General features: G+C 52.5%; 2 protein-coding genes across 2 annotated transcripts; both read left to right on the forward strand.

Moving 5' to 3' along the window:
• Positions 1-1,234: 1,234 nt before the first annotated feature.
• On the forward strand, positions 1,235-5,935 carry BKA78DRAFT_258474 (ABC-2 type transporter; the record flags this gene model as incomplete). The annotated part of the gene is made up of 5 exons (XM_066885285.1): positions 1,235-1,547; positions 1,591-1,918; positions 1,962-3,897; positions 4,097-5,338; positions 5,426-5,935. 5 exons carry the CDS (start codon positions 1,235-1,237, stop codon positions 5,933-5,935), a joined length of 4,329 nt encoding a protein of 1,442 aa, XP_066739464.1.
• A 3,567-nt stretch (positions 5,936-9,502) lies between these two features.
• Positions 9,503-14,676, forward strand: BKA78DRAFT_235016 (uncharacterized protein; the record flags this gene model as incomplete). The annotated part of the gene is made up of 2 exons (XM_066883835.1): positions 9,503-13,742; positions 13,784-14,676. Coding segments are annotated over 2 exons (5,133 nt in total), but the record flags the coding sequence as incomplete, so codon positions are not given.
• Between the last annotated feature and the right edge of the window lie 142 nt (positions 14,677-14,818).

The following is a 14,818-nucleotide window of genomic DNA, read 5'->3' on the forward strand; positions in this document are numbered from 1 at the left end:
GTGAGTGTTGAGGTCGACACGTTGAGACGTTGTCAATGCATCGCGCTCGCGGGATTGAGGTCCGACAGAAACATGCCCTTGATCCCAGATGAAACACCCGCGTCAGGACTCAGTGCGACAGAATGCAAGCTATTTTTACGAAAAATGTTTCGGGTCAGTGACAGTTAAGACAGGACAACCTGCATCCAGAGATCTTCGACAAAACCAGCGCAGTTGGCTTGACGCCAGCGCAGTGATGACTGAGCGCCGCGTGGTGTTGCCCGCATCAAACCTGGGCATGCCGGTCGTTTCCGGCCTTTTCCTGTAGCGTCCGTCCGTCCGCGCGGCTGTGCCTGGCCAACAAGGCTCGGGGCTCCCACTTAGACCGAAGCCCCGTCAGCGGACAACACGCACTAGTCCGTCTTCGGTCCTCCGTCTATCTGTGAGCGAGCCTTGCTCGGTCTTGCCCCCTGTCACTTGCATCTGAACGGTGACAGAGATTGGCTCACAACCCTTGTAGACTGACTCGTTGTAGAAGATGGTGGCCAGATGTGCTCTCAACATATTGCGCCATCATCGAAGACCGCTCATCGAAAACGGTCACCGAAAAATCGATTCACGTCTGGAGTGGTTTCGCAGTCTCTAGGTTTTACGGGTAAGGCTTGGGCTACTGCAGCGCCAGCGCTTACCCACGCGAACACGTTGACATCACTTGGAGCACCATCTGATCTCGTCCAGCGGTTCATGTACCGATGGTGCACAGGTGGCTTCCGCCTTGTACGCTCGGCCCTTGGCAATTTTTTCCAGGGCTTTCCCCAGAACGGCGGGCCTTTGTCTATAAGTCCGAGGTCCGGATAGCACCGTGAATGGATGCAGACCCTGGAACTGCAAACCACTCGCTGCCAAAACACGCATGAGGCTGATATAAGCTTCTATAATGCCTGTCTACTGATCACCCAGGTGCCTAGACTTTAGTATACGGGTCGGACGCTCGTTCTGATTTTGTTTGGTCCGATCATTTCGGAAACAGATTGTCATCGTTCGCGTCCAAGTAGCTCCGGACACTCCCGTTTGCTGTTGGTACTTTTACAGTCATTGTCCTCTTTCTTGTTCACAGACTTCCCCTCCAACCTCTCGAAGGACCAAGGATTCGACCTCGACGACTGCCTTGGACAAATCGACGCCTTGGACACATCGACGCCTTGGACACATCGACGCCCCTGATTACGCTGGTTCACCAGCCCAAGGCACCACAATGGCAGCCTACTCACCCGAAAATTTGGAGGAGATTGTCCGTTCTCAATCCATAGATTCCACAGGACGTCCACGATTCACCGTCAGCGAGAGCTCAAGAAGTAAAGAATTCGACTCGGATGGAGATTTCACTTCGCCAGATGGCAAGGATGATGAGAAAGACGACGAGAAAGATGTCTTGGAGAGCAGTGGTGTGACCAGGGCAGACGACTGGCACATGACTGAAGATGTACGACGCATCAAGCAAGATAATTACGAAGATGGAGCGAGGAGCGCCAGGTTAGGAGTAACATGGAAGAATCTCACAGTAAAGGGTATGCCGCTTGTCCTCAAACTTGGTCATGTCTAACGATTCAGGCATTTCGAGCGACGCTACCTTTCAAGAAAATGTGCTGTCTCAGTACAACCCTGTCAAGGGCGGTCCCAAGGGCAAGCCGCTCAAGACCATTATCGAAGACTCCCATGGCTGTGTCAAGCCGGGCGAGATGTTGCTTGTCCTTGGTCGGCCTGGCGCTGGCTGCACTACTCTGCTCAGCATGCTCTCCAATCGTCGACTTGGTTACGAGGAAATCACTGGCGATGTCAAGTTTGGAACCCTGGATCACAAGAAAGCTAAGCAGTATCGTGGTCAAATCGTCATGAACACTGAGGAAGAAATCTTTTTCCCTGCCCTCACAGTTGGACAGTGAGTATCTCTTCTCGACCGGGGGGCGTTGCTAATTCTTTAGAACCATTGATTTCGCCACTCGCATGAAAGTTCCTGCACATCTCCCTCCAGGCGTCAGCTCCCCCGAAGAGTATGTTGCAAAGATGAAGGACTACCTCCTTCGGTCAATGAGTATTGAGCATACCCACGACACCAAAGTTGGCAACGAGTACATTCGAGGAGTCTCCGGAGGCGAGCGCAAGCGTGTATCCATCATCGAGTGCCTGGCCACTCGCGGCTCCGTCTGGGCATGGGACAATTCAACAAGAGGTCTCGATGCTTCCACTGCTCTCGAATACACCAAGGCCATCCGGGCCATGACCGACATTCTCGGACTCACCACCATCGTCACCCTCTACCAAGCCGGCAATGGCATCTACAATCTCTTCGACAAGGTTCTTGTTCTGGATCAAGGAAAGCAGATTTACTATGGCCCTCGCGAGAAGGCTGTGCCGTTCATGGAGCATCTTGGATTCGTTTGCGATCCATCCGCAAACAAGGGCGACTTCCTCACCGGTGTCACTGTCCCGACGGAGCGTGTCATTGCCCCTGGTTACGAAAGCCGGTTCCCGCGAACTGCAGAAGCGATCAGGGCCGAGTATGACAAGTCGCTCATCAAGCCGGCCATGATTGCCGAGTACGACTACCCCGAGACTGAAGAGGCGGCGCGCCACACTGCTGAGTTCGAGGCCTCGGTCGCGTATGAAAAACACAAGAGTCTGCCCAAGTCATCACCTCTGACTACGAGCTTCCTCTCCCAGGTCAGGGCCTGTATCATTCGTCAGTACCAAATCCTTTGGGGAGACAAGGAAACGCAAATTTTCTTGCAGATTGCCACCTTGATTCAAGGTCTCATTGCTGGTTCACTGTTTTACGACTCTCCTGACAACTCCGCGGGTCTCTTCACCAAGGGAGGCGCGCTCTTCTTTGCCCTCTTGTACAACGCCCTGGTCGCCATGTCTGAAGTGACGAATTCCTTCATGGGCCGCCCCGTCCTGGCCAAGCACCGTTCATTCGCACTCTACCACCCGGCCGCCTTCTGTATCGCCCAAGTCGCCGCAGACATACCGATTCTGCTCTTCCAAATCTCACATTTCAGCATTGTTGTCTACTTTATGGTCGGACTTCAAATGGCCGCTGCCAAATTCTTCATCTTTTGGTTCACCCTCTTCTCCACCACCATGGCCATGACGGCAATGTTTCGATTTGTTGGTGCTGCATTCCCCAACTTTGACGCAGCCAGCAAAGTTTCCGGCTTCCTCATTTCTGCCCTCATCACCTACGTCGGCTACGAAATCCCCAAGCCCGACATGCACCCGTGGTTTGTTTGGATTTACTGGATCGACCCCCTGTCGTATGGCTTCGAGTCCCTCATGGGCAACGAGTTCCACGACCAAGTCATTCCGTGCATCGGAGGAAGCCTCATACCCACCGGACCCATGTACACCGACAGTGCGCACCAGTCTTGCGCTGGTGTTGGCGGTGCGGCTCCGGGCGCGGTCACCGTCACTGGCGACGACTACCTGGCCTCGCTCTCATACAAGCACTCGCACGTGTGGCGAAACATTGGCATCAACTGGGCCTGGTGGGCTCTCTACGTCGGACTCACCATTTTCTTCACCAACAAGTGGCGGCAAATGGGCGAGGGCGGAAAGTCTCTCCTCATTCCTCGCGAGAATCAAAAGGTGGCCGACCACCTCCTGGCGGATGAGGAAAACCAAGTCGCTGAGACCGAGAAGCCGCCCACGAATGACGCTGGATACGACAGCGACCAGTTGAATGATCAGCTCATTCGCAATACGTCCATTTTCACCTGGAAGAATCTGACGTACACGGTCAAGACCCCGGCTGGTGACAAGGTTTTGCTCGACAACGTTCAAGGCTACGTCAAGCCTGGAACTTTGCTTGCTCTCATGGGTTCTTCTGGAGCGGGCAAGACCACGCTTATGGATGTGCTCGTAAGTGAATGCTCCTCACCACTCATTTTCCAAAAAAAAAAAAAAAAGAAATTGAAAAAATGAAAAAATCATGGTTTTTCTCCGAGTCAAACCTAACGGAGCATACGGATGCCCCCTGCATGCCAACACTTTTGACTTGGAGAAACCATCAATTCTTCTCTTTCTCCCCTCCTTGTGTATTATGAGCTAACAAAAACAGGCACAAAGAAAAACTGAAGGAACAATCCATGGATCAATTCTGGTCGATGGCCGCCCTCTCCCAGTCTCCTTCCAACGCTCGGCCGGTTATTGCGAACAACTCGATGTCCACGAGCCATTGGCTACCGTCCGTGAGGCTCTGGAGTTCTCAGCTCTCCTCCGTCAGTCCAGGACTACGCCGCGCGAAGAGAAGCTCAAGTATGTCGACACGGTCATTGACCTTCTCGAGCTTCACGACATTGAAAACACTTTGATTGGTCGTCCTGGAGCTGGTCTGTCTGTTGAACAGCGCAAGCGTGTCACTATCGGTGTTGAACTCGTCTCCAAGCCATCCATCCTCATCTTCCTTGACGAGCCGACGTCTGGTCTTGACGGCCAGGCCGCCTTCAACACGGTCCGTTTCCTTCGCAAGCTTTCGGCTGTCGGTCAAGCAGTCTGCGTCACCATCCACCAACCGTCTGCCTCGCTGTTTGCTCAGTTTGACATGTTGCTCCTGCTTGCCAAGGGAGGAAAGACTGTGTACTTTGGCGACATTGGCGACAATGCCGCCACCATCAAGGAGTACTTTGGCCGCTATGGAGCACCTTGCCCGCCCGCGTCCAACCCTGCAGAGCACATGATTGACGTCGTTTCTGGAAGCTTGTCTCAGGGCCGAGACTGGAACTCGGTCTGGCTCGAGTCTCCCGAGCACAAGCAGATGACTACTGACTTGGATCACATCATCTCGGACGCGGCTAACAGGCCTCCCGGTACTGTCGACGACGGCCATGAGTTTGCCGCGCCCATCTGGGAGCAAACCAAGATTGTCTCGCACCGCATGAACGTCGCCCTCTACCGAAACGTCGACTACGTCAACAACAAGTTTGCCCTCCACATCGGCTCCGCCCTCTTCAACGGCTTCACCTTTTGGATGATTGGCGACAATGTCGGCGACTTGCAGCTCAAGCTCTTTGCCATTTTCAACTTCATCTTCGTCGCGCCGGGAGTGATCGCGCAGCTACAACCTCTCTTCCTCGACCGCCGCGACATTTACGAGACCCGCGAGAAGAAGAGCAAAATGTACCACTGGATTCCTTTCGTCACTGGTTTGATTCTTAGCGAAATACCCTACCTGATTGTCTGCGCCGTCTTTTACTACGTCTGCTTTTACTACACGGCTGGCTTCCCGGCGGCGTCGAAATATGCTGGCGCAACCTTTTTCGTCATGCTCATTTACGAGTTCATCTACACGGGTATTGGACAGGTAAGCCCCCCACCCCCCCCTCCCCCCCCCTTTTTTTTTTTTTTTTTTTTTTTTTTTTAATAGGTTCACTTCTGACTCTTAATTCAGTTCGTCGCTGCGTACACACCCAATGCCGTATTTGCGGCAATGGTCAATCCCCTCATCATCACCATCCTCGTCTCTTTCTGCGGCGTCCTCGCCCCCTACGACCAACTCCAAGATTTTTGGAAGTACTGGATGTACTGGATGAACCCATTCAACTACCTCATGGGCGCGCTGCTCGTCTTTGGCGTGTGGGACTCGGACGTCAACTGCAGCGAGCGTGAGCTGGCCCTTTTCGACCCGCCCGCCAACCAGACGTGCGGGTCGTACATGACGGCGTACCAAAGTACAGTCCTTGGAGGTGGCACCCGTCTCCTCAACCCGGAAGCCACCGCCGGCTGCCAGGTCTGCAAGTACAGAGACGGAGCCGCCTACCTCGAGACCCTCAATTTGAAAGACTACTACTACGGCTGGAGAGATGCCGCCATTTGTGTCATTTTTGCCTTTTCGTCTTATGCGCTGGTCTACTTGATGATGAAGCTGAGGACAAAGGCGACGAAGCGTGCAGAGGGTTAAAAAAAGACGGGAGAGATTGGAGTGATGAGATTTGCATAGACGGAGGATACAGATTGGATTGGGCAACGCGATTCCCCGAAATGGTCACGAACATGGAAATGTTTATTTGTAGATTTTGACGACAGATACAGCCGCAAGGCATCACGTCCACTCTTGTACACTAGCCATGAGTTCATCTATTGATGGAAATAATTTTTACTGCATACATTCTGACCAAGTGAATTCCCACAACCGGGTTGGGTGATGAAAGAAATTGCTCATCTGAGAAGCTCTGTCGCCAAGTCAAAACATGTAGACACGTGGAGTGTTCAAGCGCTTAATGCATTGAACATAGAGAGAATTTTTCTTGTGATGGGTAGTCACAGGGAGCATTCAAGCGCTTAATGCATCCAACATAGAGAGAATTTGTCTGAATGTGTAGTCACAGGGAGCATTCAAGCGGCGACGTCTAAAGATGCGACAACGTGAAGCTGAGCCTGGGTTGGATTTCTTTCCTCACCGACTGTGCAACAATCCCAACGCCCGGGAAGAACAGAATCTTGACACTGTCGATCAGTGTTTACCTACGGCTCAACATTCATCCCATCGGGCGACTCGCGAAATGGCAGAGACCGGCCATCTCACAGCCTCATCAGTCAGGAGAAGTAGTCAGTCAAGTCATCATGCACTGGCTGGATTAGTAGAGCAAGAAGCTTCGTCTTCCTCCCACATGGTCCCATTCGCTGTACGGTTCGCCGAGTCCCTTCAACCCGCACCCCGCTGACAGAACATCCCACAAACCATGACCTTCACCGTGTGTCGCCGTCAGCCAAGCCATCTATGGCGTACTGCTCAGGATTGCTCAGTGTGAAAATGCTCCCAAAATCAACAGTCATGACACCGTCTTTCGCACACCCAACACCGTCCCCCAAAAGACTCGGACGCACCCGCACCTTCGGCGCCTCCGAACGTCCGGGGCAACATCCGACCCACCACGGCAACCGACGGCGCACCTCCCGCCGCGCACTGACGTCACTTGTCCCAGAAACTCCAGCTCAAGGGTGTCTTGGCGGAGGGAGGCAGCGGAGCGGGCGCACGCGGGCCCGACGGCGTTGCGCGGGCGGGAGACGGAGATGCAGGGGTCGGCGGGCGCAGGGGTGGTGTGGCGGAAACGAGACCGCTCACCGAGAGCTGATCCCCGAGGCCGAGGCCGATGGTGGTGGATGCGGTGTGGAGATTGAGACGACGGGAGGATTGGTGTGTGTAGATTGCAGCGGCATGAAGATTGGGGATAAGTTGTTGTAGTTGCGCGGTCAGTCTGGGCCATGAAAGTCCGTCGAAGAAGGGTGCTGGCTATCTTCTAGAAACATTCCGGAAGACCAACGGGAGCCGTGTGGCTTGGTTCCATGATCTTTTCGATCCAGCGACTTGTTTGAGATTCCCTGATGTCCAAGTTTCCCGCTGCGAGGACTCCCTGTGCACTTCTTTATCAAACGGTCACTCTGGGCGGCCAGTCGACGGCGTCGCTGCACCAAGGACTATGATTTTGAGACTTCCAATTCAAGACACTCGAGTATTTCCATAGCCCGCCAAAATGTTTTTTCATTCGTGTCTTCCTTGGCCGAATTATGCGTGGACAAGCATTTGCAACAGTTCTACGGAAAATCTCGAGCTGCAACAGTCGGCGAGCAGCGGGAATCGGTTGTCTCGAGCGCAGCGAATACGCGCGCTTTGGTCGTCTTGGGCGTAGCAACTACACGCTCAAGAATTTGGACAATAGAGAATGCGATGAGGATCGAATTGGACTTGGCCGAGGATGCTGGCGTCGAGTGGAGGTGGTGGTGGACGTCGGAGGTTTCTGTGCCGAGCCGAGACATCAAGGTGCTCGCCATCTCATGTCTCCCCAACACCAAAAACTCATCTTCTTTTTTTCCATCCATGAAGGTTGGCTCCTTCAGTCAGTCGCTGGCTGCCAATGGCGGGAACGATTGCTCTCACTCAACACCGATGACGCTGACCGGAAATTCTCGCAGACTGTCCGTTTCGATCCCTCTTGCGTCAATAAAAGCAGCAGTCCAACGTTCCGCTATTCCTGACGGCCAAGTGACAACCACAGCGATACACCAGAAAATTTTCGCTTCAATCTCCCCAGCACGCTGGTCATTTCACATCTCCCATTGAATCGACTCGGTCACGATGGCTTCATAGCCGCAGCCTTTCGTCCCACGCCGTCCGCCGCCATGTGGTGTACCCTGCTGTCCAGCTCTGCAACCAGATCGATCGCAACATCGACCAGGCTCCAGAGAAGCCGAAACAACAGTTACCTACGGTGGTGCACAATGGGCGGGGGCTTGAAGAGGCAGATTCCCGTCAAAGCAAGGCGACCACAGCCTGGGGGTGAATAGTGCTGGTCGGACGACGCATGGAACTATCAAAAGTCAATCAAACACTGCAAGGAGTTGGGACAGGAATGGTGACATTTCAAAGCTTATCCGTCTTGAGAGGAGACATGTCTATGGTCGCAGACAGTAAGCCACGTGTGCTTGCTTTGGCCGATCAGCGGAAACGCGCCGTCAAAGAGACTTCGCGCATGCCAGTCGAAAACTACGACTCAGCAGACTGCTCCATTTACCAGGGCTTTGACTTTGGATCCTCTGCGGAATACAAGCCTACTCCTGATGCTGAGCGAGCAATCTGGCGGAGAGTGACTGTTTAAAAACGACACAAAAGATCCGGAGCGCCGATGCAATGGTTTCCAGATAGGTCAACCTTTCCACAGCTATGCTCGATTTGAACAGCCACCGTTGTGCAGCGCTGAGAAAAGCAATTGAATATCCATACGAGCTGACCATGATACCCCAGAAAGCTACCTCACCGGCAAGGTCCAATCATGCCACATGTGCCTATCTATCGAGTCAATTGGGCGAAGCAACTAAATGTGTACCAAACATTCGGTACCGATTAAGCTACATCTACTGCATCGTCAATTGCCGAATCCGGTCTTTCCGCCAGCATTGTACCGGATCTTCGTCCTTCTGGGTTCGATTTCGGTGTCTCTGGGATCGTTGTTCATTTGCTGCCACCGCATTGCTTTGTTGGGCCGGATATCATTGCTGCACCGGTCAAGGTCTAGATGTGCGAAGCGTCGAGACAACCCTGTACAAATTCCGAGCGACTGGATTCGCGCCTTGCAAGTGAAGATTTAGCTTCGTCCCGCAATTCTATTCCTCCAGCTGGGGATGGGCTGCAGCGACGCATCTTCCTGGTACATATCTCAGAGTACTTGCAACAAACTTGATTCTGCAGTTGGAACCGTCTGCTCGACAACATCAGCTTCCACCGCCTCCAAAATGGTTCCAGACGCAAGGTGATCCACACGTCCAGTCATTGGGTATCACTGACCGCTTTAGGAAAATCTGTCGATTTTCGCTTGCTCAATGCCCTTATGGTCGAAGATGCAAATATCAGCACGTACAATCCGGCCAACGAAAGATCTCAGTCCGTTCTGCAAACCCAACCCCTGCAAATGGCGCCGCTCAGAATCCACCCGTAATCAAAACTTCCCATGCAAGCGGCTCTGCCGATGGCTCCCAGAGCGACTTTGATAGGTGGAAATTCAAGATTCCCAAGGGAACGAGGGCTTTCACCTCACTCGGTCCAGATTTGGCAGACTTTTTCCAAACAAGCGCAAGGCTTGTCGACAGCGATTCTGCGATCCGTCAGCAAGTGATTGAGAAATTGGCTTCCGATGGCGGCATTTCTCGTATCAGGGAGCTCGTCGGCGACTGCAATTCCACGGGAAATCTTCTGCAACAGCAAAGGAGATTTGTCGGTCGCGTACTGCCATTTTTCAAGACCATTTCCCATCCGGATGTTCTGAGTTCTTTGATACTCGAGCAAGATGTCGCGCACCTCTACGGCATTCTCTACGGGGGTAATGGCGCGACTGGAATCAAAGTCTTCTCGTTTGTGACAGAGTTCCTCGACAAGTGTTACGAAGATCGACAAGACGTCGACAACTTGGCTGAACTATCGGATCAACTTGCTGCTGTAACCTGTGTTTTGTCCAAAATGGTGGAGAGTGTTGGGGGAGCACAAATCAACCCAAGCATTGCGGACTTGGTACAGAAGCTGGCAAAGTTTCTCTCGGATATTGTATCACAACACGGGGAGCCAAACTTTCACGACAGTGTCGTTCACATGGGCCGTCTTCAGAGGCGATTGGAACTGGGAAGCAGTTTTCCAACATTCGAGTCAAAGCCAAAGAAGCAGGTTCCTCGGCCTACCTTCCATCTACAACAAGATCTTCCTGGAGGACTATCAAAGCATGGCAGACGGCACGACAACGACTCGGAAAACATCCAAGACATCAAAATCTTGCCGACTTGGAAAGAGATTCTGTCGCCGCGGTCGGAGGACTTGCCCTTGAACGATCCATCGACATGGCACAAAAGCGGCATGGAGGGCTTGATCGATAGGCAGTTTCGCCTCCTCCGTGAGGACACAATTGGACAGCTTCGCGATGCAATACGAGTGGATCGTCTTCGTGGAAACAGCGCCATCGCTCGGAAAGATCAGTCATTGCGGACCCACACTTACAGAGATGCTGTTCTGGTTGGAATGTCGGTCGACAGACGCGAAGGCATCAAGTGCACAATCCGATTTCCCCAACCAGAAAAGGTTCGCGGAAAGTCGAAGAAGGCGCGGACTGACTGGTGGCGCATGGCCAAACGTCTTCAGCGTGATGCATTTGTCTGTCTCTACAACGACAAAGATCTACTTCAATTCTGCACTGTGGGCGGCGAAGAGAGGAAGGAAACCCCGGAGTCAATCAATCAAGACGCGGCCCCACAAGCGGACAAGATTTGGGATCTGACCACGGACAAGGATTTTGCGTATGTTGTCATTCAGATATTGGACTGCTCTGCTCGGTCCATCAGGTCGATCGTTTCTCTAAGAGCCAAGTTTGTGCTTGTGGAGTTTCCGGGAGTCCTCTTTCCGTCTTTTGAACCCACGCTTCAAGCGCTTAAGCGCATGACCAAATCCCCCGGAGACGTACCCTTTGCAGAATTTCTTTCTCCGGAGGACCAAAGCTCTGGTGAACTGGTCTCTGTCCCACCGCCCAGCTATGCACAGAAGCAAGGCTTCCGGTTCGACTTGAAAAGCGCCACGAAAGGCAACAGCTCGCTTTTCTTGCATGCCGATCGTTTCTTCGATCATGAGAGACTGGATCAAGCCTCTGAATTGGACGAGGCGCAGTCAAAGGCGGTCGTTGATTCTTTGTCAAGGAGACTTGCGCTCATCCAAGGGCCGCCCGGAACTGGCAAAAGCTACACTGGAGTTGCGCTCATCAAGATCCTGCTTGACAACAGAAAGGCTGCCAAGCTCGGCCCAATCATTTGTGTCTGCTATACGAATCACGCCCTTGACCAGCTTCTCGACCATCTTTTGGATGAAAATGTGGGTCAGATTGTTCGCATTGGCTCACAGTCCAAGTCTGAGAGGCTCAAGGCTCTGAACCTCCGTGAGGTTTGCAGGAAGATTGACAGGACCAAGGTGGAGAAACACCGAGACTGGGAAATCAGAACAAGGCTGGATGATCACACGACAAGCATCAGTACGCTTCTGAGCACGCTCGAAAATCCAAGCTCGCCCAGGGCTTTGAAAAAGTATCTCATCAAATTCTATCCGCAGCACTATTCCCAATTGTTCTCAAAACAGGACGAGGAAGGCTTTACAAAAGTCCAAAGAGACAAGAACAGCCTGGAATCCTGGATTCGTCAAGGTGCGCAAATTGTTCCAATGCAAAGCGAGCGACCCGTAGACGAGTTGAAGTCTGCTCACTTGTACACCATGACCTATGCGGAAAGACGGAGTATTCTCTCGTTCTGGGTCCGGGAAATTACTCGCACCACGACAGATGAGTTTGTTGCGTCAGTGCAGCGCTTCACCGACGACCAACGAAAAAGCCAAAAGTATCGCATGGAAACAGATTTGCGGTGTCTCCAACAGGCTCATGTCGTTGGAGTCACGACGAGCGGTATGGCCAGAAACATGGAGCTACTTCGCCGTGTCGGTAACAAGGTTTTGGTCTGTGAGGAGGCCGGACAAGTGTTGGAGTCGCATCTTTTGACTGCCCTTCTACCCTCGGTCGAACACGCCATTCTCATTGGGGATCATCTGCAGCTCCGTCCGCAAATCAATCGGTACGAGCTACAACAACAGAGTCGCCAAGGAGAGCCGTATTCACTGGACGTCTCTTTGCTGGAAAGACTAGTTCAGCCGCCACTGGAGTCAGCAATCAAATTGCCTTTCGTCACACTGGAAACACAGAGGCGAATGCACCCATCAATCTCGCAGCTCGTCAGGGATACGCTTTATCCCAACCTCAAGGACGAGCCTAGGACTGCTGAGTATCCTCAAGTTTCGGGCATGAAGCGGAGGTTGTTTTGGCTTGACCATTCGCACCCCGAAGATGGAAGCGGTGAAGAAGAGACCACCAGCCGCTCCAACAATTTCGAAGTTGAAATGGTATCTGCTCTAGTCTCTCATCTCATCCGACAAGGAGTCTACGGCGCACAGGACATTGCCGTAATTACACCCTACTTGGGCCAACTTTTCAAACTCCGGAGCAGACTTGGTCGCACTTTCGAGCTTGTTGTCAATGAGCGGGACCTGGCAAGTCTGGAGAATGAAGGCCTTGTATCTGAAGATCAGCCAGCCGCCAAGGCCGCGGCGTTGAACACTCTCAAGGTCGCCACGATCGATAACTTCCAGGGCGAGGAGGCAAAGGTTGTCGTAATCTCACTCGTTCGCTCGAACAAGGAGAACAAGTGCGGCTTTTTGAGAACACCCAACCGCATCAACGTATTGCTTTCTCGTGCCCAACACGGCATGTACGTCGTTGGCAACGCGAGAACTTCGAGAGGGGTCAAGATGTGGGCCGATATCTTGGGGATCCTCGAAACCAACGGCAACATCGGGCCTGAGTTGGAGCTTCAATGTAGCCGCCATCTTGAGACACCAATTACCGTCTCCAATCCCGACGACTTTCCTCGATTTTCACTAGAAGGGGGCTGCTCTTTGAAATGCGACAAGCCCCTCGTCTGTGGTCATGCTTGTGTGAAAAGATGCCATTCTGATCTACTCCACAACGCGGAGATCTGTCAAGAGGCTTGTCCAAGAAAATTACCCGGATGCGATCACCCCTGCCCATGGATTTGTGGTAATAAGTGTCCTCAAAAGTGCATAGTCAACGTCCACGTTCCGAATCGGCGGCTGCCATGCGGACATTCAAAGCCTGATCTTCCGTGTTGGCAGAGTCAAGACCTTTCAACGTTCAGGTGTGACCGCAAGGTTGAAAGGAAGATCCCAGGATGCAATCACACTTTGGACCTTCCTTGTCATGTCGACTTTTCCTCTGATGAATTTAGATGCCCGAGGCCGTGTGGATCTAATTTGGCTTGTGGCCACGTTTGTAAGAAGCAGTGCGCTAGTTGCCGAACAAGAGAGGGAGCCAAAATTGTCAAAGAGGACCACGGATCATGTTCTCAAGTTTGCGGAAGGCAGTACAACACTTGCCGCCATAGCTGCTCATCAGTCTGCCACGGAGAACAGCCATGCCCTCTATGCTCAAACCCATGCGAAGTTTCCTGCAGTCATTCCAAATGTCAGAAGATGTGCTTTGAGCCTTGCTCTCCCTGCGCAGTCTCCAACTGCTCGACAGGGTGCGAGCATGGTCGCTGTTCAAGGCCATGCTCGGCTCCTTGCGATTGGTTACCCTGCTCGAAGAGATGTTTGAAGAATCTGGAATGTGGACATAGTGTATGTTGAATCAAATTCAAGTGATGGCTCGACTAACAAAATCAGGTCCCTCTCTTTGCGGAGAAATTTGTCCGCCGCGCCGCTTTTGCCATGCTTGCGCGACTCAGGCCGTGAAAGATCAGGAGGTCGATTTCATCTTAATGTCCACCTATGGGGATATTGATCCAAACGAAGACCCCTGTGTTTTCCCACCTTGCGGACATATTTTGACAGTTGAGAGCATGGACGGCATCATGAGCATGTCCGAACATTACGATATTTCCGAAAACCGAACCATCACTAGCATCAAACCTGCAAGCGCGCAACCGTTTTCCAGCAACCAGGTGAAGAGATGCCCAAAATGCCGAGGATCTTTGAGGAGCATCTCCAGGTATGGGCGGATCGTTCGCCGAGATTTGCTTGATGAATCTACCAAGAAGTTCATCGTTTGGTCGCAGAATCAATACACGGAACTGAGCTCAGAGCTCAACAAAATTCAAGGGCAGCTTGTCAGCAGCTTGGACGGCGTCAAGGTTACAGCGTCCAAGGAGACGGTCAAAATTCAATTATCCGGAGACTTGTTTCAACAGAAGAAATACACAGCAGACATGGCTAAGTTTCTGGGACTTGTTGATCGGTACTACCATATCAAAAGGACGAGGGAGCGGATCAACACGCACTCTGTACAAGTCCGGAAAGAAGAGCAGCCTTTTCACAAGGTCTTTACGCTCTGCGAGGACGCTCGTCGACGTCGGCAACGGGAGACATCGTTCGAAATTCCCCGGGAGGCCGTACAAACGGGAGCCCACATCAGGGCCCAGGCCTTGTTTCTCCGATGCGATCTGGGATTGTTGTCAGACCTGCTGTCTATTTGGCAAAACAAACTCAGCAATGCCAATCGCCCAGAAGCGGAAATTGATCTTAGTCAAAACCGCAAGGCATGCCTGCGACTTCTTCGAGGGTTAGGGTTAGGGTTAGGGTTAGGGTTAGGGTTAGGGTTAGGGTTAGGGTTAGGGTTAGGGTTAGGGTTAGGGTTAGGGTTAGGGTTAGGGTTAGGGTTAGGGTTAGGGTTAGGGTTAGGGTTAGGGTTAGGGTTAGGGT

This window comes from Phyllosticta capitalensis (assembly GCF_038381095.1).
Source record: "Phyllosticta capitalensis strain CBS 128856 chromosome Unknown BKA78scaffold_12, whole genome shotgun sequence".
NCBI lineage: Eukaryota > Fungi > Ascomycota > Dothideomycetes > Botryosphaeriales > Phyllostictaceae > Phyllosticta > Phyllosticta capitalensis.